At 42.1% G+C, this 23,800-nt stretch overlaps 1 protein-coding gene across 1 annotated transcript; it reads left to right on the top strand.

The window, feature by feature from the left end:
- The first annotated feature begins 132 nt into the window (after nt 1-132).
- Nucleotides 133-23,174, top strand: MORN1 (MORN repeat containing 1). The gene is given in 6 exon segments (XM_082069869.1): nt 133-722; nt 1,392-1,490; nt 4,666-4,762; nt 20,862-20,893; nt 21,509-21,585; nt 21,587-23,174. Coding segments are annotated over 5 exon segments (297 nt in total). The 5' UTR covers nt 133-722; nt 1,392-1,463; the 3' UTR covers nt 21,651-23,174.
- Nucleotides 23,175-23,800: the final 626 nt, after the last annotated feature.

Below are 23,800 nucleotides of genomic sequence, written 5' to 3'. Positions count from 1 at the left end.
GAGGGCGGGCCGGAGGCTGCGGTCCCGCTGCGGGCGGTGCCGCGCTACCGGCAGAAGAACCGCGTTGTGCCGCCGGGTGCAGGTCCTAGTGCGAGCCCGCTCTGCCGCCCGTAGTGACGCCCCGCCCCTCGCTCCCGCACAGCCAATGAGCGCTGGGAGGGTGTTGCCGCGCTCTGTGCCTGCGCGAGGTGGAGCGCGGGGCTGCGGCTGGCCCCGTCCTTCTCCCCTCAGTAGCGCCCGGCTCGCGGGTGGGACGGGACGGGCGGTCCGGGGCGGTGATCCTGCGGGACCCTCTCGCTGCCCGTGAGGTGACGGGCGGTCCCGGGCCGGTGATCCTGCGGGACCCCTTCGCTGCCCGTGAGGTGACGGGCGGTCCGGGGCGGTGATCCTGCGGGACCCCTTCGCTGCCCGTGAGGTGACGGGCGGTCCGGGGCCGGTGATCCTGCGGGACCCCTTCGCTGCCCGTGAGGTGACGGGCGGTCCCGGGCCGGTGCCCCCGTGGGACCCTCTCGCTGCCCGTGAGGTGACGGGCGGTCCCGGGCCGGTGCCCCCGTGGGACCCTCTCGCTGCCCGTGAGGTGACGGGCGGTCCCGGGCCGTCCAGCTGCCGCCTCAGCCCGGCCCCGCGCCTGGAGCGGCCGGGACGAGCCTCCCCCGGCCGCCGAGTCCCGTCTCCCGTTAAGGCGAAGAGCCGCCAGCCCGCGCTCCTGTGTTCAGGCTGATGTAAATACAAACGCTTTTCCTCTTGTGGGTTTATTTGTTGTGCTGGAGTTCTCGTTTCATGCGAAGGTAGCGTGGTCGCTAATGCTTTATCTCTGGCTGTTTCTGTGTAGTCTGTAATGCTTATCGTGACCTTTAAATATTTTAGAGCCTGTGTTCCCATTACAATGTTAACATAAATAGTAAGCAAAGTAATATATTTATCTTCACATGAATGTTGTTTACATTGCAATTTTGCAATAGGTGTCCCTGAGTAAAATTAGCACTTTTGCATCTCTACTTTTTCAATATTCAGCCTGGTGTGTGTGTATTTGAATGATTTCGGTGGTTTTCTGTGTCACCGGTGGGTGTGGGGTCTCCGGTGGGGCCTGTTGGGTGCTCTCAGGGCAGCAGCCCGAGGAGCACGAGTTACCTGAGCTTGTGACAGTCCTGTCAGTTTATCTTCTGTTTTAAATAACATCACTTGTACTCTTTAAACCTTTCATATTGTAAAAGACAGATAGTAAGCTTTAAGAAAGCTTAAAGCCTTTGAAGCTGCTAACAGTGCATTGGTATACATTCAATCATATAAAGGAGAAAAATATGAGAAAGTTTCAGCTTTTGACTTGAGTTGAAAATGGAGGTGGACACTTGTCTGTTAAAAGGAGTCGGAACAATTATTCTGTTTTCTAGGTCAGGACAAGATGTTCTTTAAAGGTGGAAGTCATTACGAGGGCAAGTTTGTCGAGGGACAAATTATGGAGAATGGATCTCAATACTGGGTATCAACAGGTGAGCTTGTAATTATACACCATTAAAAAAATCCATTAAATTCTGATATGTATATAAACATGTATCATAAGCAGCCAAACTGATTTAGTTCAAGTTGCCAGTCTTTCATGGTGTTCATTGAAGAATTGTGGTTTTCGGGTTTTTCTCTTGGTGTCTAAGTTTAGGCTGGGTTAACTTCTAGTCACCTCAGGAAGTTAATTAAATGTGTTAATGGTAGAACCCAGAAACATGTATCATCAGTTTTTGGTAGCAGCCTCAGTGCTTCAAAGGTCCACACACATGCAGACTTGTGCTTATATGAAGGGCTCTGCAAGATCTGGACAGAAATGGTAAAGGTTTTAAAGAACTTGCCCATCCATAGCGGATAGTTTATTCAGCTTGTGCGTGGCGTACCAAGAGAACATTTCAGTGGATTTATCTCACAGCATTCTGAGCAGAAAGTAGTTGTTTAAAGATCTATCCAAGTAACTTGCTCCAGAAGAGGATTTCTCCTGTTTCTGTTTATTTCTCTGTATGTCAGTGACTTCTCCACCACCCTAAGCCCTTAAATCAATGATCTGTAAGCCTGACAGAAAATAAGGGGTGACCGCATGGAATACAGTGTCTTGTAGAAGTAAATTGGTTGTATACCTGACAGAAAAATAGTAATCCATTATCTAGCGTATCATTTCTTGAGACATGGAAGACAGGATATTTTATGTATATATGTATTTGTGTGCACGTATATGCACACGCAGTTTCGTGCCACTGGGTGTCTCTCCAGCATCTGTTTTGTGACTGAATTAGTAAACTCTTCAGGTTTACACTTGTTCAGTAACTGGTCTATCTCTGTAGGGTTGTAAGCATTTAGTAAAATATTTAAGTTTACACTGGATATGTGCTCAAAAGTAACAAGATACTCTGGCCAAAAAACCATCCTGATAGTACTGGCAACAGTATCTCGTTGATTTATTTAGTATTTATATTATGCAGAAAATTATATTAAAAGACAATTGCTTAGTGCAAGCATTTCACATTGGGTAAAAATGTCAAGAGGTGCGAGATTGAACACCAGGGAATATATAAAAAACAAAGCCCCTGAAAGCTGCTAATTAAAAAAAAAAGTTACACAGTGGCCTGGCTTGTCTGCTTTTAGTGCATTTGTATGTGCACACATTTGAGAATGGAAGAAAACAGTGACAGGTGAATGAAATTTGCAGAGGTTAATGTAGTAAAACACGCATTTTCTCCATGGAGGTGTTTCCTGTCTATGATTTCTTATTTCTGGCTGCTCGTAAGTCCCCGTAAGCAGATGCCGTGTTCTGCTCTGGCCCGGTTGCTGCTGCTCTGTGTGCTTTGGCAGCGCTGTCTTGTCTCCCTTCCCAGAGGAAGACCTGCTGGTGCATCCACCTGTTAGCCCCACCGAACAGGTGGCAAAAGCCTCCTGGGCTCCTTCACCTGCAGCTTTTGTTCCCCTGCCCCCCGAGCCATCTGAGTTACCTGTTTGGAAGAGTCACAGTTTCAGTTTTGATGCGAATTATATAAAATACTGGAATTTCGGTTGCTTAGAGTTATAGAAAAAAATGGTAAGTACTAATGACCCACTTACATAATTTTTTTCTGTATTCATGAACAGGTGTCTTTGAACGCTTTGCCCTGACACCCAATGTTGGGAGTAAATAGGATTAAAAATGTTGTTCGTTTCTGAATAAAAATCATCAAAATTTATATGATCATTAACTTCTTTATTTCTGTTTTGGTCTCTATTAGCGGATTGCAGTGTTTTTGTGTTTGCTGCCTTGTATGTCTCTGAATCACAGAAAATACAGGTCCTTACTAGAACTCAGGGATGTTGTTTTGTTTAAAGCAGAATTTCCTGTTCCAGTTTAAAAACAAAGCCAAACACAAGCAAACCAACCCCACAGTGTGATACAGCCCATCACTGGAAGCTCACAGCTTTTTCTTTTTCGCTGTTTCTTTTTCCCTGTTTCCTGTTCCCCTTTGTGTACTCACTGGTGGCTCTTTTTCTGAAGGCCCCTATGTCGCTCTGGTTGTTCACGCCTTTGTTTCTCTGCATAAATGTGTGATGTATAGATAGTGCTTATGTGGACGTCAGCATTTCCAAACCTTGCATGTGTTGCATTGCTAAGCAACTTTTAGCAACACTTATCTTTCATCCTTATGCCATCTGGAAAAGAGGATTAGACAAGGAAATGTGCCAGAGAGAGACAAAGGCGAATCTACGAAAGAGGTGGCTTAATTACTGAAGAGAATGAGTGACATTAATAGTAGGCAGTCATCAGAGTTGATTGAAAGCAAGCACAATGCCTTTACAGGTAGTGATAAGGAACCTCTGAAAAAGGTGCCATAATTCCTTTCTTCTTGCCTCTGAAACAAACCCATATTCCTGATTATGACGTTTTCTGTCCTGTCAGCAAATACCTGTGAAATGCCTGGCAAATTTCCCTGAACTCCCCTGGGGTAGGACCACAAAGAAGACTCGGTTGACTCTGTTCTCAGTTAATGTTAGTAAAATTTCGGCTGTGGTCTAATAATCTCAAGATTGTAGTACATTGACTAAGAAAGGGTATACTAGAAAAACTGCACCTTCATCATGATGTAGTAATAAATTGTACAATTACGTGTGCAGGCTTAATGTTGCTAGAAGCTTTAATTGGCTCATACCTAACCTGCTGTGGTATTCGGCTTTGCAGCCTTGGGAATCTTTAAATTGTTGTTTTATGTAAAGGGTGTATCTTGGGTGAAACGCAGTCTGGATTTAAATAACTGAAGCTCTTTGGAATTGAGTTTGGTACTCTATTTCACTTTTCACAGTCTTTAAAAAGCAAAATAATGTGTGATTCTGTACGTGACAAAGCAGTTATTCATTCTTGCCATGTAATTTAATGCAGTGTAATATGAACTGAAGGAGCTCACATAATAGTATCCCACAGTAACAAACCTTGGGCAAGAAATGTTTGATTCTCCCCCCTTTTCCCTTTAGAGGCATGCCACAAAATCCTTGGTTGTTGTGTGGTCTCCTATTCAACTTTTCACACAAATGTTGGAAGGGTATTTATAAAAAGCATGGAGGACCACCCACTTTGCTATTGAAAATTGGTTGAAATAATCCCTTCTTTGTAATGTAGCTGTGCTGTTGTCGAAATTTAAAATCCGTGTGTGTTTCTGTTTAAAGGGGCAGTGGAGAAATGACGTATTCGGTGAACAGGGCGCTGTGGTGAATTGTTCTGGTGACATCTGTGATGGACTGTGGATCAATGGCTACCCTGCTGGTACGTACATTCCTTATGCTCTCCCGTTATTAACGAGTCTTTGACATAACGCTTTGGTTATCCCTCTTTTGATTAATATGATCTGACTATGGTGTTCAGCATCCTCTGAGCACTCGGTTCTCCTGGAGCGCGCAGTTCTCTGTTTGACTGAGACCTTTCCTGAAGGGAGGGAGCGGTTCATTCCATTTAAATGCAGAACTACAGTGAGGTATCAAATGTTCTTGTAATGCATTTTTATACCTGCAATGAGGGAGAGTTTTTTTGTTTTAATAATGTGGCTTTTTAATTTTGAAGTATTTTGGAATTTAAAAGTTAGAAACAGAGCAAACCAAACAAACAGTTTGGAACTTGGAAGAACAGATCTTTGCAGCAGCCCATCTTAAGAATATTTGCATGTCAGAATCTCTACTGTAGGATGTTAACCCTAAAAATGAGCTATTTAATCAAAATCAGAAAAATATAATTCACCAGATTGGTTTATTTATTTAATATTAGATATACTTATAGTGCCAGGTCTTATTTATTAGAACCCAGAATGAAAAATTTTTATTTTTAGAAGCATTTCCTATGAAGTTTTTGTAGGTTTCATAAGTCTCACAGTTAAGTACTGCTTTAATCCGGTCAAAGTTGGTAGTAATCAAAATTCATAGCTATGTTCAAACCCTGTAAAATGTTGTGATGGACTGTTTTATGATTAGTTAGCAGATGTTAACTTTAACAGGCCTTTTTTTTTCTGGCTCTGTAGCTGAACAATAAGGAATTGAATAGGTCTTGAAGAAATCTCTACACAATCATGGAAGTATTCTCTTCAGATTACTGTAAGGATATGTTTGAAGAGAGAAAATTTGTTCCACTCCTGTTCATTGGGTACTTAGACTTAATTTTCCCTTTTCTCAGCAGTGCAATCACTGGCATTCTGTATTAAGAAAGCATGGTATTCCTGTTTATTGCTAAAACTTAATTGTTTTTAAAATATTTTTTAAATGCATTTTTGTGGAAGTCAAGGTTATTCACAGAATCCCAGAATGTCAGGGGTTGGAAGGGCCCTGGAAAGCTCATCCAGTGCAATCCCCCCATGGAGCAGGAACACCCAGATGAGGTTACACAGGAAGGTGTCCAGGCGGGTTGGAATGTCTGCACAGAAGGAGACTCCACAACCCCCCTGGGCAGCCTGGGCCAGGCTCTGCCACCCTCACCAGGAACAAGTTTCTTCTCAAATTTAAGTGGAACCTCTTGTGTTCCTGTTTGAACCCATTCCCCCTTGTCCTATCATTGGTTGTCACCGAGAAGAGCCTGGCTCCATCCTCCTGACACTCACCCTTTAGATATCTGGAAACATTAATGAGGTCACCCCTCCCTACACCCTACAACAGCCTGATATTCTCCCCAAGTGGCCAGACCCTCCTTCCATGATCTAGAAACGCTCCTCTTCCACTTGAGCATACCCAGCAGTTCCCTGTTTAACCATGCAGGTCTCCTGGCTCCCTTCCTTGACTTCCTACGTGTCGGGATGCTCTGATCTTGTGCCCGGTAGAAACAGTCCCTGAACACTGACCAACTATCTTGGGCCCCTTTACCTTCAATCACCCTTGCCCATGGGATTTCCCCCAGCAATTGCCTGAAAAGGCCAAAGTTTGCCCTGCTGAAATCCAGGGTTGCAATTCTGCTTGCTGTCCTGCTCCTGCCACAGGAGATCCTGAACTCTGCCATCTCATGGTCGCTGCAGCCAAGGCAGCCCTCAACCTCTGCCGCTTCAACCAGCCCCTCCTTGTCAGTGAGGATGAGGTCCAGCAGTGCACCTCTCCTGGTCGGCTCCTCCACTGAGTTCCACTAAAAGTACATGTAATGACCCTTCAGAAAAGTATCTCAATTAGGGATGAATTGATCCCCTTCTTATTTTACCATTGTGAGTATCCAAGAAACCCTTTTTAGACTGTTTGACAAAAAATGATTGTATAACTTGATTCAGGAACAGCATCAGATGATACACAGCCTGTCATATGTTAGTTTAAAAAAAATTAGTTACCATAACAACTGACTCACCATTTGTATTTCCAAGAGAGAATATCTGAAAAGCAAATGCCACGGGTCAGTCCTGTGCGTGTTAGTGGTGGTTTCGGTGAAAAAGCAGGAAATGGTTTTGCACGGGTGGTGAGAATGACTTTTCTTACTCAAGTAAGGTTTTGTTATCAAAAATCACATTATGCTGCTTAGATGATCATGTCCATTACTGCAAGGAGCAGCAAGTAAAAAAACTAAACCCCCAGCCCCAAATACTTGATTTCAAACTATATTGGGGAGTACTCTGGACAGCTGACCAGCCAGAACCTGTGTTAAACAACGGGATAACAGCACTGTCGGGTGCTGGCGTTTTTTTAACTTGATTTTTTTTTTGTAATCTTGAAGACTCCAAACAATCTGTTTGTATTTTTGATTCATTGTTGAGGGCCTGATTCTGCTCATGTCTGAAGTCAATAGGAGTTTTACCTTTGACATCTGTGTTTGCGTGATCAAGTCTTAACATGGTTTGGTTTATATTTTGTCAGCTTTGTGAGCTGACTTCGAAGCCCACTTCCCCAGCCGTGTTTCCTCCTCCGCGGAAGCCGGTAGTGCTAAACCTCTTGACATCATCAATAGAGGCAGCCTGAGGAGCTATCAGCTATCTTGGGCCCCTTTACCTTCAAGCAGCCTTGCGCATGCGATTTCCCCCAGCAATTGCCTGAAAAGGCCAAAGTTTGCCCTGCTGAAATCCAGAGTTGCAATTCTGCTTGCTGTCCTGCTCCTGCCACAGGAGATCCTGAACTCCAGTGGAGTCCAGAAACTGCTACGTTACTTTATTGTGACCACTGAAATAGTTCCCTCTAAATCATGCAATAAAGTAATTTGGGATTTTGATTCTGACCATATAAAAGGACCATTCTGAGCCCTGGTAAGAGTGGTGTTCACTTTTGTGCTAAGCTTGGGACAATTTAAAAAATATATATAAAATGCTTTCCCTTTTTGGGGTCTTTGATTCGTTTTGTTTTAAACTTTCAGATCGGCTGCTTGGCATTTTTCTTAAAAGCCAGGCTCACACATATGGAAGATTGCCAGATACTCCAGACCCTATTTTGGTTAAATTACAGTACCCAGATTTTGATAACAAAGCGCATTGATTTTATATTCAAAAAGATTTTTATATTTAGTCTGTTAACCTTTTGTAATTCCCACCCACAGCTTTAAACCGTCGAACATTTTCATGCTAATTGTTGTCAGTAGGGTATCTGCCACGGCCCCTTGGTAATTTAAATCCAGTGAATTGTAATGCAGGTGCCGATAATTGCGGAACTGTGATTGTCTGACTGGCTGCAGCGTATACGTCTCAAACAATTCTTTTCAAATTGGATTTGAGAGCATTAAAAAGAATCCCATATTAGAAGCTAACCTTACATCATATTTACAATAAAGAAAAGAGGAAGAATTTTTCCTCTAATTTCTGAGACTGTTTTACGTACTCGGTTTTACAATAGTCTTCACAGTGGCAGATTCTAAGGTTCAACAGCTATTGTATATTTTCTCAAATGTCTGTTAGTCCCTTTGCTTTTGCGTGTTTATAGGAATTTCTGTCTAGTAGTTTCTGAAAAGACAGTTGGTTGGTGTATCGTAATCCAGTGAATTGACGTGGGATTGGGAGGAAGAAGGTTTTGTGTTGAGCCCAGATCATCCGAGTGATACTGGATAGATGATACTTCTGCTGGTCTTTTCTCACTATAAAATAATGGCATTTTCCTTTGCACACCTCAAAGCGTTGCATTTCATCTGAACTACGTTGTAACCAACTCAAACCTGGCCTGTCATCTTAATGTGCATGTGTGTATATGTTTTCTATGCATCAGAAAACTTAGTATTCTTTGTTTTACTAGGATCTTCATTATATTCCTCTTAGGATCTCCATAGTGCAGAGTTAATGATTATGCAATAGCACTTTGTTTGGAATACACAATATGCTAAAGTGCTGCCTGGGAAAATATTTTAAATTCAGGGTAGTCATTACGATTATTAAATGATTATCATTTTAGTGGGTTTGGTGAACCCTCCCTCCAAGGGAAGTCTTTGTTTCCACAGAATGCTCTAATATTGATGAGAGTCATTCTCACAAGAAAAATCTTTGGTTAACTGAAGTTACTGTACAGAGGAAGAAGGGAAATTTTCCGTCAGAAAGAGCAGCTTTTTGTAGTCTTCACTGTAAGATTTTGTGGTGGGTTGTTTTTTAATTAAAAATGAAATAGATTCAAATTTATGTTTTGCATGATATTCTGTTTAGTGTGTTATTGTAGATATATTGCAGTTGATGATTTTCTTTGGAATCAGTATGGTAGTGAAATAGTCCTCAGGAACTTGAGTTTATATTAATTTATTTAACAGACATTAAATATATTTTGCTTTCTGCTGAATAGATCACCTTTCCTCGTTTTATTTTCCTTAATGAACAAAGCTCTTCGGTGAATTGACTCTAACATTAAAGACTAATGCAGTGTGTCTGGTCACCTTTACATGAAATGTCTCTTGCCCCTAGGACCAATAACTCTATTTTTAAAGAAGTTCCTTTAAATGAAGATGATATTCCAGCATTTAGCCTGCTATAAACAGCTAATAAGTGTTTGCAGGATGTTAATAAACATTCCATCTGCAACCGTAGGATTGTCATCTTTACTGAGGGTTGTTCACTGACAGTATATTTTCCTTCCTTTCCCCAACCGCCCCCTTGTCCCCAGCTTCTGGCTCCATCTCCTACGCAAGTGATTAGTGTGCTGTATTGGAGTTGGCTGTAAAAAGAGAATTAATTGATATTTCACTCCCAGAGAGGTCAAGTTGCCCTATCTCAAGTGGTTCTGTAGTCATCCTGCTGGCACTTAGCCCTGAAGGTGCCACATGATCTTTGTCTTGCTGAAAGTAATAATTGTTGTAATTAAAATTAACATGAAGGGAGTATTGAAGGAATGATTCTCTGATTCGGGTGCTTTAGCTTCACTTGGAAAGCACGTGAAACTGGAATTTACAAAGCTCCTCAGGTAGGGTCTGGGTAGGGAGTGTTTAATGTCTGTCTCCTTTGCTGTCTAATGCGTCATTGTGCCACATTCCCAATGCAATGTGGCTGTAGATGTGTAAGATTAGAGGTGACTAATGTGAAATCCTCTGAGGTGCCTTGAAACCATTGATCTTAAACACCTGTCTCTGAACAGCTGCTTATTCGGAGATCATTTCAGCTAAAGATGGGCGTGAAGATTTTATTAATTAATGGCTTATCTAAATGTGGGACTTCAGCTGGTGTTCAAGAGGCCCTTAAATAAACAAGGGAGCAAAATTCTCCAAGTGACTCTCTTGGAGAAGGTGGGAGGACTTTATAGATGAAGATGAGTTCAATTTCCCATCCCTGAGACAGTTACGCCGGCCTTGTGACTACAGTGCCCTGTGCTCAGTGTTGAACGTTTCCTTTGAAACTGGGTGGCACAAGAGCTATCAATTAATAACAAAAGGTTAAATTTAGTGACACAGGAACCTCTCTGAAAGTGTTAGTGCATTAAGAACCTGGAGTTATTCTGTAAGCAGTGTGCTACTCATTCATTGCCCAGAGAATAAATACTGCTGCTACAGCAAGAGCTAATGGAGAGAAAGATGTTATTTAATGTCCTTGCGGAGGCAAAGGCTTAACTTTTATCTTGCCATATAATGATAAAGTTATGGCACTGTGGAGATAACTGCAGCATTCACAACTAGAGATTTCTTACTATAAGGTATTCTAGTTAGAATAAAGTATTACACTTAGGATATTATTGTAAGAGTTTCAGATCAGACACTTTGATACAACTTCTGGTTATCAATTCTTTTGACCATTGAGTTGTACATTCTGGCTTTTATCTTTTTTATGATTTAGCTTGAGTTACCGTGGGGGACGCTGTTAAATAGCTTAGTGACTGGGATCCAGTTTTGTTTACAGAAATAAGTAAATAGGAAATAATGAGAGAATCTTAATGTATGTAAAACAAAATCCACCCTATTCAAGTACTGATGATTTTGCATTTGTTCTTAACTTACAGATGCAAGGGAAAATACTAGCACACCACCTTTGGCACTTTCCTTAAGCCCTACAGAAATACTTCTTTTTGTCTTTTCCCTCCTCCTGTAGAAATGAAGCAGAAATCCGAGCGGTGGGATTTCCGCTGGGAGAGCTGAGCAGCTGCGTCTTGCAGGAGCAAGTGGCAGTGGCAGGTACGCGGAGTCGGCGTCCTGCGCTGGGCTTGGGGTCTGCCAGCCCGGAGCGGGGTCTCCGACACCCGCGCCTCACCCACCTCATCCCTTGGCCCTGCCTGTTCCTGCCTGCCCCCCGGCCATAATAACTGCCTTTCACGTTGTATGCCAATACAGCTTTTACTTCCTTATCACATGGGCTTGTGTTTGCAAGAACAGCGTTTCTCAGTCCTTCAATTTGGAGAGCTTTTGAGGTCCCTTCCAATCCCTGACATTCTGGGATTCTGTGAATAAACCTTTTTGCAAGTACCATGTGAGAACATAGTAAATAAATGATCAGGTTTAATCGATATGCAACTCTGAAAGCAATACTGCATTTTTTCACAGATGTGCTTGCATCAAGGCTGTGGTATGAGATGACAGTCAATGAAACTGCAGCTACAGCAGCAAGTATTAGGGGGAAATGAAAACTCCTGACTCAGAGGAGCAGGGCAGTGACAGAGACTCCTCATTATAGATCTTTTCATATGGAAAAGAATGACTGGTAAATGAGGTTGCTGTGATACAAAAAGGATGGAAATACAGTTGGACGTTCGTGCAGAAATTGTGCTCACTGTACAAAACAAATAGAAGAATAGGGGAGATCTAATTTGCATTTCTTAACTGCCAAAATGAATATGGAGATATCCTCTGAGAGAAATGACAGTTGCAGCAGTAACAGAAAGGTATTTTTTACCTTTCCTATTATTTGTGTTGTGATGGAAGTGGCTTTTACTATAGCCTGCTTATGGATAGCTTTTCCAGTGTTTGCTTTAATTTATTTACCGTACAATAGGTTACAGGCTTTTTAAAATACTGACTTGAGCAAATCTGCCACGATGACTAATTCTCCACCATTTTCACTAGTTCAGCTAATAGCATAAAATAACGATAATGGGACTTGCTGACATGAGCAGGCCCAGCGATGCCAGGGTCTGATCACAGAATCCCAGAATATCAGAGGTTGGAAGAGACCTGGAAAGCTCATCCAGTGCAATCCCCCCATGGAGCAGGAACACCCAGCTGAGGTTCCACAGGAAGGTGTCCAGGCGGGTTGGAATGTCTGCACAGAAGGAGACTCCACAACCCCCTGGGCAGCCTGGGCCAGGCTCTGCCACCCTCACCGGGAAGAAGTTTCTTCTTGTATTTAAGTGGAACTTCTTGTATTCCAGTTTGAACCTATTACCCCTTGTCCTATCACTGATTGTCACCGAGAAGAGCCTGGCTCCATCCTCCTGACACTCACCCTTTATATATCTGTAACCATGAATGAGTCCCCCCTCAGTCTCCTCTTGTCCAGCTCCAGAGCCCCAGCTCCCTCAGCCTTTCCTCACACGGGAGATGCTCCACTCCCTCCAGCATCTTGGTGGCTGCGCTGGACTCTCTCCAGCAGTTCCCTGTCCTGCTGGAACTGAGGGGCCACAACTGGACACAAGATTCCAGGTGTGGTCTCCCCAGGGCAGAGCAGAGGGGCAGGAGAACCTCTCTGACCTACTGACCCCCCCCTTCTAACCCACCCCAGGTACCATTGGCTTCCTGGCCACAAGGGCCCAGTGCTGGCTCATGGTCATGGTCAGAGCTGGTCCTAGTGATCTGCAGTGGCTTCTCTGTAGCAGACAAAGCATTTAGTCACGTTTAACCAATATGAGAAGACATGTTTATGTCTAAAGAGGCAGGACAATGTGCAGTGGCTTATGAAGTCAGATATGCCCAACTATTTAAAGTACTTTCAAAAATGCTCATTTACCACATGCAGCAACTGTCTCCCCCATTTTTGCAGTGTGACCAGGAAATTTACTGTAGCCTGTTACGGGTTTTGTTTTGTCGTGGTTTTCTTTAAATGGCCTTGCTTGGGTGCATTCCAACCCCTTAGTGTGGAGCTATTTTGCATTATCCCATTAAGTGTTCTAGTGTCACAAATTCCCAGACTTCTGGATCTAGAATAGCAGCTGGGGTGTAAAATACTTGACGTAAAAAAGAGAGAGAAGGCTGCCTTTCAGTGAAGCTTAGTTGGACTTTTATGCTATGATGTGATGGGTTTGTGTGCTGAGAAGCGGATCTACCTTTTCAGGTCATTGAGAGGTACTTGAAATGCTTGACTTTGTTTTAAATATTTTACACAATCAAGGATCAGGAATAGCCTGTATAGTGACACAGAAAAAAGATGGTGCTGGAGTTTCAGACAGGTCACTTAATGTGCTTGAACTGTCTGGCACACTGGCCTCCCACTGTCTAGTGACTCCTTCAACCCTACAGTAAGTCGTATGTGGAGTCATTTGTCACCTTTGCCTGGAAGTGACAGCCACTCCATTGTCACCTGCTGCATTTCAAACAATACAAGTGATTGAAACAGGAACTCCTACATTTCTGGGAAGATTAAAGAGCGGCTCACCACCCTGTAATTTAGGTAGCTGTGCAAGTTTGCATTTGCATTAGCAGAATAGTGCAGATTTTATTGAACTGTTCTGTAAAAATATCTTCAGGTTTTGCAAGGTTTACTGTGCCATAGGTATGTTGTTTACTCTGGAGTGTTCTGGTGTGGTGGTGATGGGTTTTGTGGTTGTTTAAACGTATGTGTCTTCAAATGAAGAGAAAACTAAGATTCATTAATTCTCCAGAAGCTCAGAGTGGCACATTTGAGTCTCAGTGCTGGTTTTAAGCTTTGAGAGCTGCCTTAAAACTTTGAATTACATTTATACAATAGCTGAATTTAGTTTTAAATCTATCGGTCAATTCCATTTCCTTTATTGCTAAAATGAACTTCTTTCCTATGGAACACTGATAGTTATTGCAGAGAGATTTGTTGTTGTTTTTTCTTCAGGTATGTAGTAAGCTGTGTCAAGTTTGGCTACATTTTTTGTTATAATTAATTCAGACTAATTGTATTATTGACCTGAAATCTGGATGAAGCTGGCTGTTGTAGCTTTACATGTTTGGGGTGTGTTTTGTGAATTGATTGACTTTGGATAGTTTCCTCACAAAGTGTAGGTCCCGTGTATGAGTTACATGCAAGTGGAAAGTTTTGTCTAATATCAAGATGCATGTTTTTATTCCAGTACTTTTTAATACTTTGGTTTAAATAGATTGGTTTCAGCTGCTGAGGAAGAAGCAGCTTCTTGGTTTTCCGTAGCAAAGGTCACTATGCATCAGAGTAGTCAGATGGCTGACAAATAAAACTTAAAATAATATTTTAATTTTCTACTGGCATCTTGCTTTACTCGGAATGAATTATTTTAATTGCCTGGTCACTTTATTCATGCTGGAAGAGTTCCTTGCATGTTGCAGAATCTCACTGTGTGACAGAGACGCCGTCAGTTCATGGAGAACGTTGAATAGCTGAGGATGGGCTTGATTTCGTGGATGCGGTTCAGGACTCACCCAGCCGTGGATGGAAGTTGTTCGTCGGTCGTGGACTGGGTTGGCTGCTGTGGGGATGGAACGGGAGATGTCAACTTCCTTTGTTATTTATTCTGAGCAATATTAATTACCTGTCTTGTGCCACAGGCAGAGCCCAGCCGAGCACCAAGCCCTAATCCAATCAGTCTGATGTACGCAGAAAGTTTACAGAATGACCTTGTGCATAATTACTCACTTGATAGCTGTTAGTAAATGGCACAAATGGAATCCGACATACATTAGAACACATTAATGATTGCCTTCCTCCCTCCATCCTCTTCTCTACAGAAAAATGATTTTAATTAAGACTTCCGTGATTAGTCATTTAATCAGTCATTAGGCCGATACAGATGGAGTCAATTAATTTTTTACACTTGAATAGAGACTTGATGCTATTGCAAACCACACAACCTTTTTTTCTACGTTGTATCATGGGCAATTGCCTTGATGTCTATCTAGGAAGTGTACATTATTCTTCCAAAAACTGTCATGGCAACTCTAGGTGTGTTTTATTACATGCTACCCAAATTCTAATGAGTCAGTTTGGTTTTGAATTCAAACTGATGTTCATTCTTGTTATGGAACATCCTGTATTTTTTAGAGGGTAGTAGGGCAGAGTCGCCTTTTAAAGCAAATGTATTCAGCATCTCCTGATGTATTTGCTGGTACAAATGGTAACACTTGGTGTTTCGGTGCTAAATTTTGTGCAAGAATTTCAGATGTTTTATGAACTTAAGGGACTGTTCCATTTGACATGGGAAGACTTTGCATCTACTTGGCAGATTCAAAAAATGAGGTGGATATAGCTATGAAATGACTTGCTCAAAATCATAGGAGTTGAGGGATCCCCATCCATGTTAGATGAACACGTGCTTTGTATCGAACACGTTTGCAGGTCTGGGATTACTCGGAAGAGAAACACAAGAGGCAACATCTGCAGTACGTATTTCATAGATCTGCTCTTGTGCTCGACAAGGAATTGCCTTTTCTTCCTTTCGGTTGGCTCTCGGCAGTGTTCATTTGCAGGATGTAATAGGGAGTAAAATTTTCAAAAGCAACCAGCTGTTTTCTCATTGGCTTCCACTGTCACCTGTATGTCTTGGTTTTCTGTTGTGTTCTCTGGAGTTCAGGCTCACTCAAAGCGTGGTCCTCGGTGAGCCAGGCTGGCTGCTCCGGATATCCCCATTGTCAGGCTGTTTCTGTCCCACTTGGCTGTTGTCACCGTGCTGGGAGATGAGACGTTGCTGCCCAGCCTCCATCTTTGGCTTCACATTAGGTCAGATCCTCAGCATGTTAGTGGTTTGTGTTAGCATTGTCTTGGTGGGCTATTGCAGAGGCAAAAGGGAAAGGAATAGATTGATTTGTGTCTGTCTTTTAAAGATTAAAAAATGAGCCCTGTCTTGTCTAGCCCAGGAATAATAAATAAAAGTGGGTGTGAGGTGTTGGAATTGAAAACAGCTGGATATGACGGATGTGATCCGACTTCTCTAGAGCTTCAGGCTTTAATCCCTTTGACTCCATTTGAATGTTTCCCTCCTGATGCAACGCAGAAATAATAAATAGAACACAGCATGAGGAAGGGTTCCTAGGCTGAGAAAGGAGGAGGGAACAAACCGCAGTGAACTCTGCTCATTTCTGCCTCACTTGTACGTATACGTCAGGAGCCTTGGTGGTGCGCTCTGCTGACCCTCAATGGCAGTTCCTTGGTGCTGGCAGCAAGGCATGTCATGCTAGGATGAGAAAACGAGAAGCGTCTCAAAAATTTGTGTTGCAGCTGGAATCTACCTTAATTTGCAGCTATTTTTGGAGCTGTATGATGATCCCCTCTGCATTTTTGATGTGGATTTTGTACATAAATGCTTCTTCCCAATTAAACACTGAATCATCGCTATAAATCGCAATGAAATACCTCTCTGTACCATTAAAAGGACCCAATATTCAATTGAAATTTAGAGTCATCTTTGTTCTGTAGCTTGAATCTTGTTGAATCCTGACCTGTGGAGTCTGCCGGAGGGTGGCTTTGTCCACTGCAAAGCCTGCCATTGAAACTGGGAGCTCCATACAAGGAGTGGATGGGAAGAGCAGTCTAGTGGATTAGAGCTAACGTGGTAGTTGAGATGACACCAGATGATTCCCGACACTTGTCTGAGACAGCCGGGTTCAAAAATAGGCACAGTGCCATTCTACCCCACCCAATAATGTTTTTTTTAATTTAAGCTGGGTTTAAAATGCTTTGCATATTGGAATGAATACTTTGGTGTGGATGTGAAGTAGTATGTAAAAGAAACGCCTGCTTAAGTGAAGTTGTGGGCTCTTTATTTCATGTTTATTCTATTCCAAGAGTAATGCTAAGATTCATCAGGGTCACACTTGGAAGCTGTCTTGCAAAGTAGATAATTTAGAAAAACGTTCTGGCGCCCTGCTGCTTTGTCATACATTCCAAGCAGGTTGTGCCAAAAGAAAATTGTAGAAACTGCTGTCATAGAGTACAAAATCATTGGATTTTTAATAGGGAGCCAGTGGTGAGAATTCATTATACATTCACACCTGCAGATAAAGAGCATCTAAAATTGGAAGTTTTATTCCACTCATCTTTGATCCTGATATTATTAGATTACATTAGCATGATCCTACACTGGGTTCTGGAACTGGAGCAGATCAGAGTTCCATCCATGAATGTTTTCACATCAGTCGTTCTCTCTGTACAGCAGCTGTGTCCTGCATGGAGAGCCATGGTTCTGGATGCCGAGACTGTTTCTGTTCTTATGTCGTATGGTCCTATTTCAAACAGCACAACAAGATTTGGACTGAATTTCTGTCTTGTGTAAAATAGCCATAGTCAGATTGAAATTGCTTTTACTGATTGGTAACAGCTGAGTTGTTCACCAGGTAAGACTTAAGATAAAAAGTATTTGCCAATCCTGCATTTCTACATATTTGGGAGGTAAATATTTAGAGCTTGTACAGGGAATTTTTGCACCGCTCCTGTTCCCTGCGCCACGGCTGGAAATACACACTCAAGTGCTTCAACAGCCATCATCTGTGACAATTTGTATTGCCATAAAGAGGGTATCTAGCAAAATAAAGATCTGCAACCTGAAAGTTTAAATTTGTACCTTGGGGAAAGTTAAAACAGGAACGCAGATTTTTGTCAGTTGTTCTAAGGGAATGGATATTTACTCGGATGAATTTGGGCAATATTACTTAAAGCTTTATAGACAAATGCTGTACAAACGCTGTGAAGGCAATTAAATTTCTAGTAACAGTCCAATTAAATTATTTTTATGACTAGATGATGAGCTACTGGTAGTTTACTCGTAGGCAGCAATTCAAGTAAACCCCAAAGGTTACATACCGCACAAAGACACTAAATTCCAGGTCTGGAAGGCCTTGCAGCTCAATCTGGTGGCAGAGTCCAGCGGGAAGCGAAGCGGCTCCTGCTCGTGGGCTGAGCGTCCGTGTGGCTGGAAATGCCCCTTTTCCTTCCCATCTCAAGTGCTCATTTGTACCACTTTGAATGATTAACTGTGAAGACTTTTAAATCAAACTTCATGGCAGATTCTACAACCCCTCCCATGGTACGTTTGATCTGTGGCTGCTGAAGTTCCAACAAAGAAGAGAGAAAATGATACTCCATTTCTAATTAAAGAAGTAATTTTCCTTTGCAAATAGGCTTTTTATCTCCGCTTCAGTGTTAAGGATCAATGGGTTGTCACATGTATGTCTTTTTAATAAATGCCGGCTGAGATGACATTAAAGTGATAGACTGATCACTGTAATCAATGCAATTCAAAATTGCTTCATGTCTTAAATGAACCAGGTTCCTTTCTGTGATTCTCCTACAGTTAACATTGTCTGAGCATTGAAGTACAAGGTTACGTCTTAGTTTGAAGTAAAAAGTGATGATGATATGGATTTTTTTTTTTACATAGGTGCAGGTTTTGCTATTTAACTACTTACATTAAGCCATGAATGTTGACACTACAAAACAGAGAAACTACTCAACTCAAAGGCAATCAGAACTGGTATCTAGGCGTAAACATATGGTTCATCTTAAAAGAATAACCGTGTGTATGTTGTGCAGTGTCTGTACATGTAATGCCAAGCACAGGCGCACCCGTGGTGTCTGAAACGCCGGTGGTGCGTTTTGGTCCCGTGAGCCGCGGTGCGGGGGGCCGGAGCTGCCCGTGGTGCCGCTGGCCAGCGCAGGGCCAGCAGCAGCAGAGAACAGGCTCGTTTGGAGCTGCACGAATCTGTCCATACCATAATTCTCACAGTCTCATCTGTGTCTTTAAAAACCTATTTATGCGGGATACTTCAGAACTCTTTCCTTGTTCTGGATTTATCTTTTCAAAACCCTAGAGGTTCTGTAAAAACTCTCAGGATCCTTGTAAACCTTTTTATTTCTCCTCAAGCTGGCAGGCTGACAGGCTTTAGTTATACTTAGTGCTAAATTATTTATCTTCCTTTTCCCTCCTAGCCCTGACTTCTGAATCTTTAACTTGACTCTTGGGATGTATCTTTTTTTTTCCCCCCTTTAAAGTGATGCCGTTTTTCTTTTGTCTTCACTGTTTTAACATTAAAAAATGTACATGTAAAGTTTGAATGTATAAGTATGTTTAAGATGTGGTATCTGATTTTTTTAAACTGTAATTCTAAGCGTAACAAGGTAAGTAGGTCATATAAACTATTTTGTTTACTTGTATATGATTCTAACGCATCACCAGCATTCAGTAGTTGATCTCGAATTGATTTATATTTTAAAAATACCATTCCTATCCAATCTCCTCCATGGAGATGGCTTTCAGGATACTGAATACTTTTGAAAATCCAGCCTAAATGATCCAAAGCTTGTTATTATATTGTTTTGAAAGTGGCTGAATATTTGGCGTTAAAGTGAATGGTACAAAACATTTTACAGGAGGAAGAGGCTTCAACTGTCTCATCAACCTGGAAGGAAGTGTCATTATTGGTACTAACAATATATTTATTCTAATCTTTAGATCACACGTGACATCCAAAGAATACCAACTACAAAAGGATCAGCACTCTGTATAGAATTCTAAGACATTACAAGGTAAAAATCTTTTTTGTTGTTAAATGCACATTCTTTACAATAACCTTTTTTGGAACATGTTTCCAAGGGGCATGATAATTTCTCCATTATTTGGTGTCTGTAAGATAAACCCTGATTGTAATTTTCCCTTCTAGCTTAAAGCTACAGATCACACAGAATCCCAGAATGTTAGGGATGGGAAGGGACCCATCTCATCACCCAAAACTGGAGGAGGGAAGAGAAAATCCCTTGAGCCCCAGACTCTCTTACCATCCGTCCCAAGGCCTTGAAATCTTTTTTCATTCCCGTCAGCCTGCGGGACGCAGCTTCCTCCCCAGCTGTCTGAACATCAGCAGTGGGTGGGAGTCCATGGGTGCAGCAGGTTGGGGAGCGTCCTGGTGATGTCCCTGGTCCAGCTCCAGGCAGACTGCACCCTTCCCTACCGTGAGGGCCAGCTCTGCAGATCGGGCCCTCCGTCCCTCTCAGAAGGGAATTGCCTACTACAATTAATGAATCCTCATACATTTGAATCTAGAATATACAGAGTGTTCAAAATACATCTTATTTATCTTGAAAGTTCTAGTTTTGTCTTCATTCCAGGTTGTTGACAAGGTAGATTTCCTTATCTTGTGTTACTAGACTCTCCAAGTTGCCATGCATGATACTTGCCATAATACTTCTGATTCATTTTTATTCTCATCAGTATTAAGCAGTAACTTTCTATTCTATTTTTGAAGTTGGTGACCTCTGAAGGATTTGGAACTGTGAAAGTTTCAGTGGTGGAAAAATATCTGATACCATATTCTGGAAAGCCTATGGCTCATTAACTTATGTCTATTAATGGCTGCAAAATTCATAAACCTTTACATAATGATTTTCTTTAACTGTAGTACTATTAATTTTTATGATAATTTTACTGTTATTTATGATCGTCCAAAGAGTCTGTTGGAAAAAGAGATAATCGCACAGGACTTCCAATTTGTAGATCCTCTGTGCTCACGGTAATTGTTGTAGGCTCTATTAAAGACTGAGAAGGTTACAAGCTTTGACTTTATAAGGTGAAACTAATTCTTTGAAGGGAAAGTTATATTATTAACAGTGACTGTAAATTAGGGTTCTTGCCTAGTGTCAATGCGATGCATGTGGTATCTTAAAAATATTTCTTTCAGAGATGTTGTGCTGTTTCTTGCTTTTCACCATCATTCTGTGGGAAAGGCAGAGTTCCTGTAGAATTGCTTCCCTTGGGTGATACTGCTCGATTTTCAGACCTCCCAGCCCTGGCTCTCTGCACTGCACAACCACCACAACGTTGCGTTTCGCCTTCCATCCGCTAACCCAGACCGATGGTTGTCTTCTCGTCTGTCTGTCTGTTTTCTGAAGGGCGTCGTTATTTTCTAGAAGGTTCTGAGCTCGTATGTCTGGTGTCCATGGCCATTCTAGGGCCACTTTCTAGGAGCCCTCAGTTGAACTTTATTTACTGCTTTTTTTGTTATTACGAATCTGGTGGTGGTTTGGTGGCCTCTTTGTGTTGGTCTTGTGTAGTCATGGCAGCTTTTCATGGCCGTTGTGTGTATATTGGTGTTCATCCAACTTGATGGATATGAATAGGCCTGTGGGAGTGGCCTATTGTGCACTTTACCTGAGAGCTTTTGAGAGAAAGTGTCCTACAGATACGAGGTATTATGAAAATCCTATGTTATCATAGATCATTCTTCAAATTACCATTGAGGTGTCTTTACTATTTTAACTGTGTATTGTCTTGGGAAATTATTGCGTATGCTAATAAATGATAGTCCGACTTGGTAACACAAATCGTCTTGCTGTCTAATCAATGATTACACTTGTCTTTAGCAGATATAACAGGATTTGGCATTGTGTGTAATTTTTTTCATGCTTTATTTTAATACTTGTTATGATTGTCGCTTCTCCCTGGTTATGTACTGGAACTGTTTTGTTTGGGGGAGACTTTGCTTTATTTTTACCCCAGTTGAAATGTTTAATTCCCAACTTTCCCTTATCTTTTTCAGGCCACTATGGTACTTGTGGTCCGTGAAGTGACCATGCCCCCTTTCTTGGGCCAGACTCCCACATCTGCCTTCAAACTCTCGTATCTTTCCAGAGAAAACTGAAACCAAGAACAAAGATTCTTTCACAGTCACCAGCGAGTAAAAAGGATCAAACCCCACAGCCAGGGCTCTTGTCACTGAAATCAATGGAATTCTTCCCACTGAATGCAGTGGAAGTTGGATTCAGTCTTTGCATCCCAGCCACCCTTGTAAGGGTTTTCCTGCAGGGTCAGGGTTTTGAAAATTATAATGATCTAAAGAATGGACAGAGATCCATGTCATGATTGCCTTCTTACTACTAACATTTTAGAAGAAAGCGAGATATTCTCTGCAGAGATTTGAGATGCAGATTAAAAATGTTTCAGTTCTATTCTTCAGTATATGTTTGGGATTAGAAAAGCAGAACTCTAAAAAAAAACTGAGGTTAAAACAACACAATAGGAGAAAATAGAAAAATAGCTGAAGATGAATGTCCAGGACTGGAGCTGGTTCTGTTGGCGTAGTTGAGCTGACTTCAGTAGAGATCAGGGTATAACATGAGTTTCAAAATACAAACCTCTATTTATTAGGCTTCCTAGTACAGATAACCACCACTGTCCTTCCTTTTCTGCTTCTATGAAGAAAATGAAGAGACCAATATGTAACACAAGAGCAATAAATAATGTTCCATCATGATCAACAATGAGGAATTTGTGCTTGGAAACCAGGAAACAAATTGTTCCAGAATCATGATGTGACCCTGGTTAGTGCTTTTCTGTCCGGCAGCGCTTTTCGTCTCGGTGGGAGCACGCGGGTGCTGTGGTTGCCATGGTAAGGTACGAGTTTTGTGATGGATGCTGTAAATAGTCAAATCATTGGCCAAAACCGAAGTGAAGATCTTGCTCTGGTTGTTTGTTGTGAGTTTTGATCGTGGTCACAAAGGCTTATGTAATTATTTACATGGTAAATTAAAAGAGCATAAAGACAACATCGTTGTGTTTCAGTGATGGAGGTATCTGCCGCATATGGAGTTGTTCTCTTGTAAATCATAAGTACTTCTGAACTTGTAATTTTAAGTGACTGTGAATGAGATCTTGGCATTGTCTTTCCAGCACCCTGTCTCACAGACATGCCATGCTGAAAATCTGCCTGTAGCAAGAGAGGAATTTTTACACTTCATTATAACATTGAATAGTTTATTAACTAAGAAAATAAGGTGGATGGACAGAGAGATTCTTTATGGAAGTAGGCATGTAGATCTGACCTTGTTGGCAGCTTTGCAATTGTATGCTGTGGCAATAGTGTACCAAAGATAATGACCCCCAAGCAGTGACGTGTCTCATTTTTCTCTTTGGGGCTGTGTATACCAATGAGGTAAACGACTTTGTGTTTGTCAAAGTATTTGGTATTGTTTCCCACACTACGTTCAGATTATTGCTTTACTAATTTCCTTGGCTTCCTTTCAATTTATTTCAAAACAAACCAACATCAAGTAGCAACGCAGAAAATGGATTGACATTTTTCAGCTATATGGACTTATCCTGAAAAAGCTGAAAGCATGGGAAACAATTGCAACATGAGTGGGCACATCTGTTGCAGAAACTGACTGCATTGTTTGTGGACTGGCAGTTGCAGGAGCGCTCGGCAGGGTGACATGGTGCCTGCTCTCGGGTGGCGCTGGGGTGGCAGCTCTGGACACTGTTTCATGGGGTATTTCAGGAGCAGAAGCAGAATAAACTGGTCACTTCCACTCTGGGAAGTTCACTGTGCTGCTCGGCCGCCAGCCGGCTCACCAGTGCCGTGTGGTATCGGCACCTGGGGAGGGAGCAGCTGGGTTGTGTTGTCCAAATCATTGTGAACAATCCTGCGAGTATCCAGCAGAAGCCGATCAACTTCATTTGTCACTGAGTCTCTGGGGTAAGTAGCAGCAACACCCGTTGTACCATTCTCCTGGTCTTTAGGTTGGTGGGATCCAATTCAGCCTTCTGTGTCCTTCACTGAGCGGGGTGGCGGCAGGTCCCCTTTTGAAGCAGGGGGAGGATCACAGAGGAATTAATTACACTTTTAGGAGCTTCATGGTCTGGAACCATCATCCTTCTGCTGCAGTGACTACTCTGGCCCATGTCCCCCCTTTTCTGTCATACAGACACAGGCTGTAGCTGACGGCTTTCTGGTTTAGCATGAGATTTATGTGCCTCTCAGTATTAAGCTAGGGACTGAAGAATTGGGAAATGTTACAACTGTGGTGCTTGTATTTTGAGAAGTGCAGTGAAA

Source organism: Streptopelia decaocto (genome assembly GCF_964273445.1).
Source record: "Streptopelia decaocto genome assembly, chromosome: 20".
Taxonomy (NCBI): domain Eukaryota; kingdom Metazoa; phylum Chordata; class Aves; order Columbiformes; family Columbidae; genus Streptopelia; species Streptopelia decaocto.
This window is presented reverse-complemented; position numbering and strand designations above follow the sequence as displayed.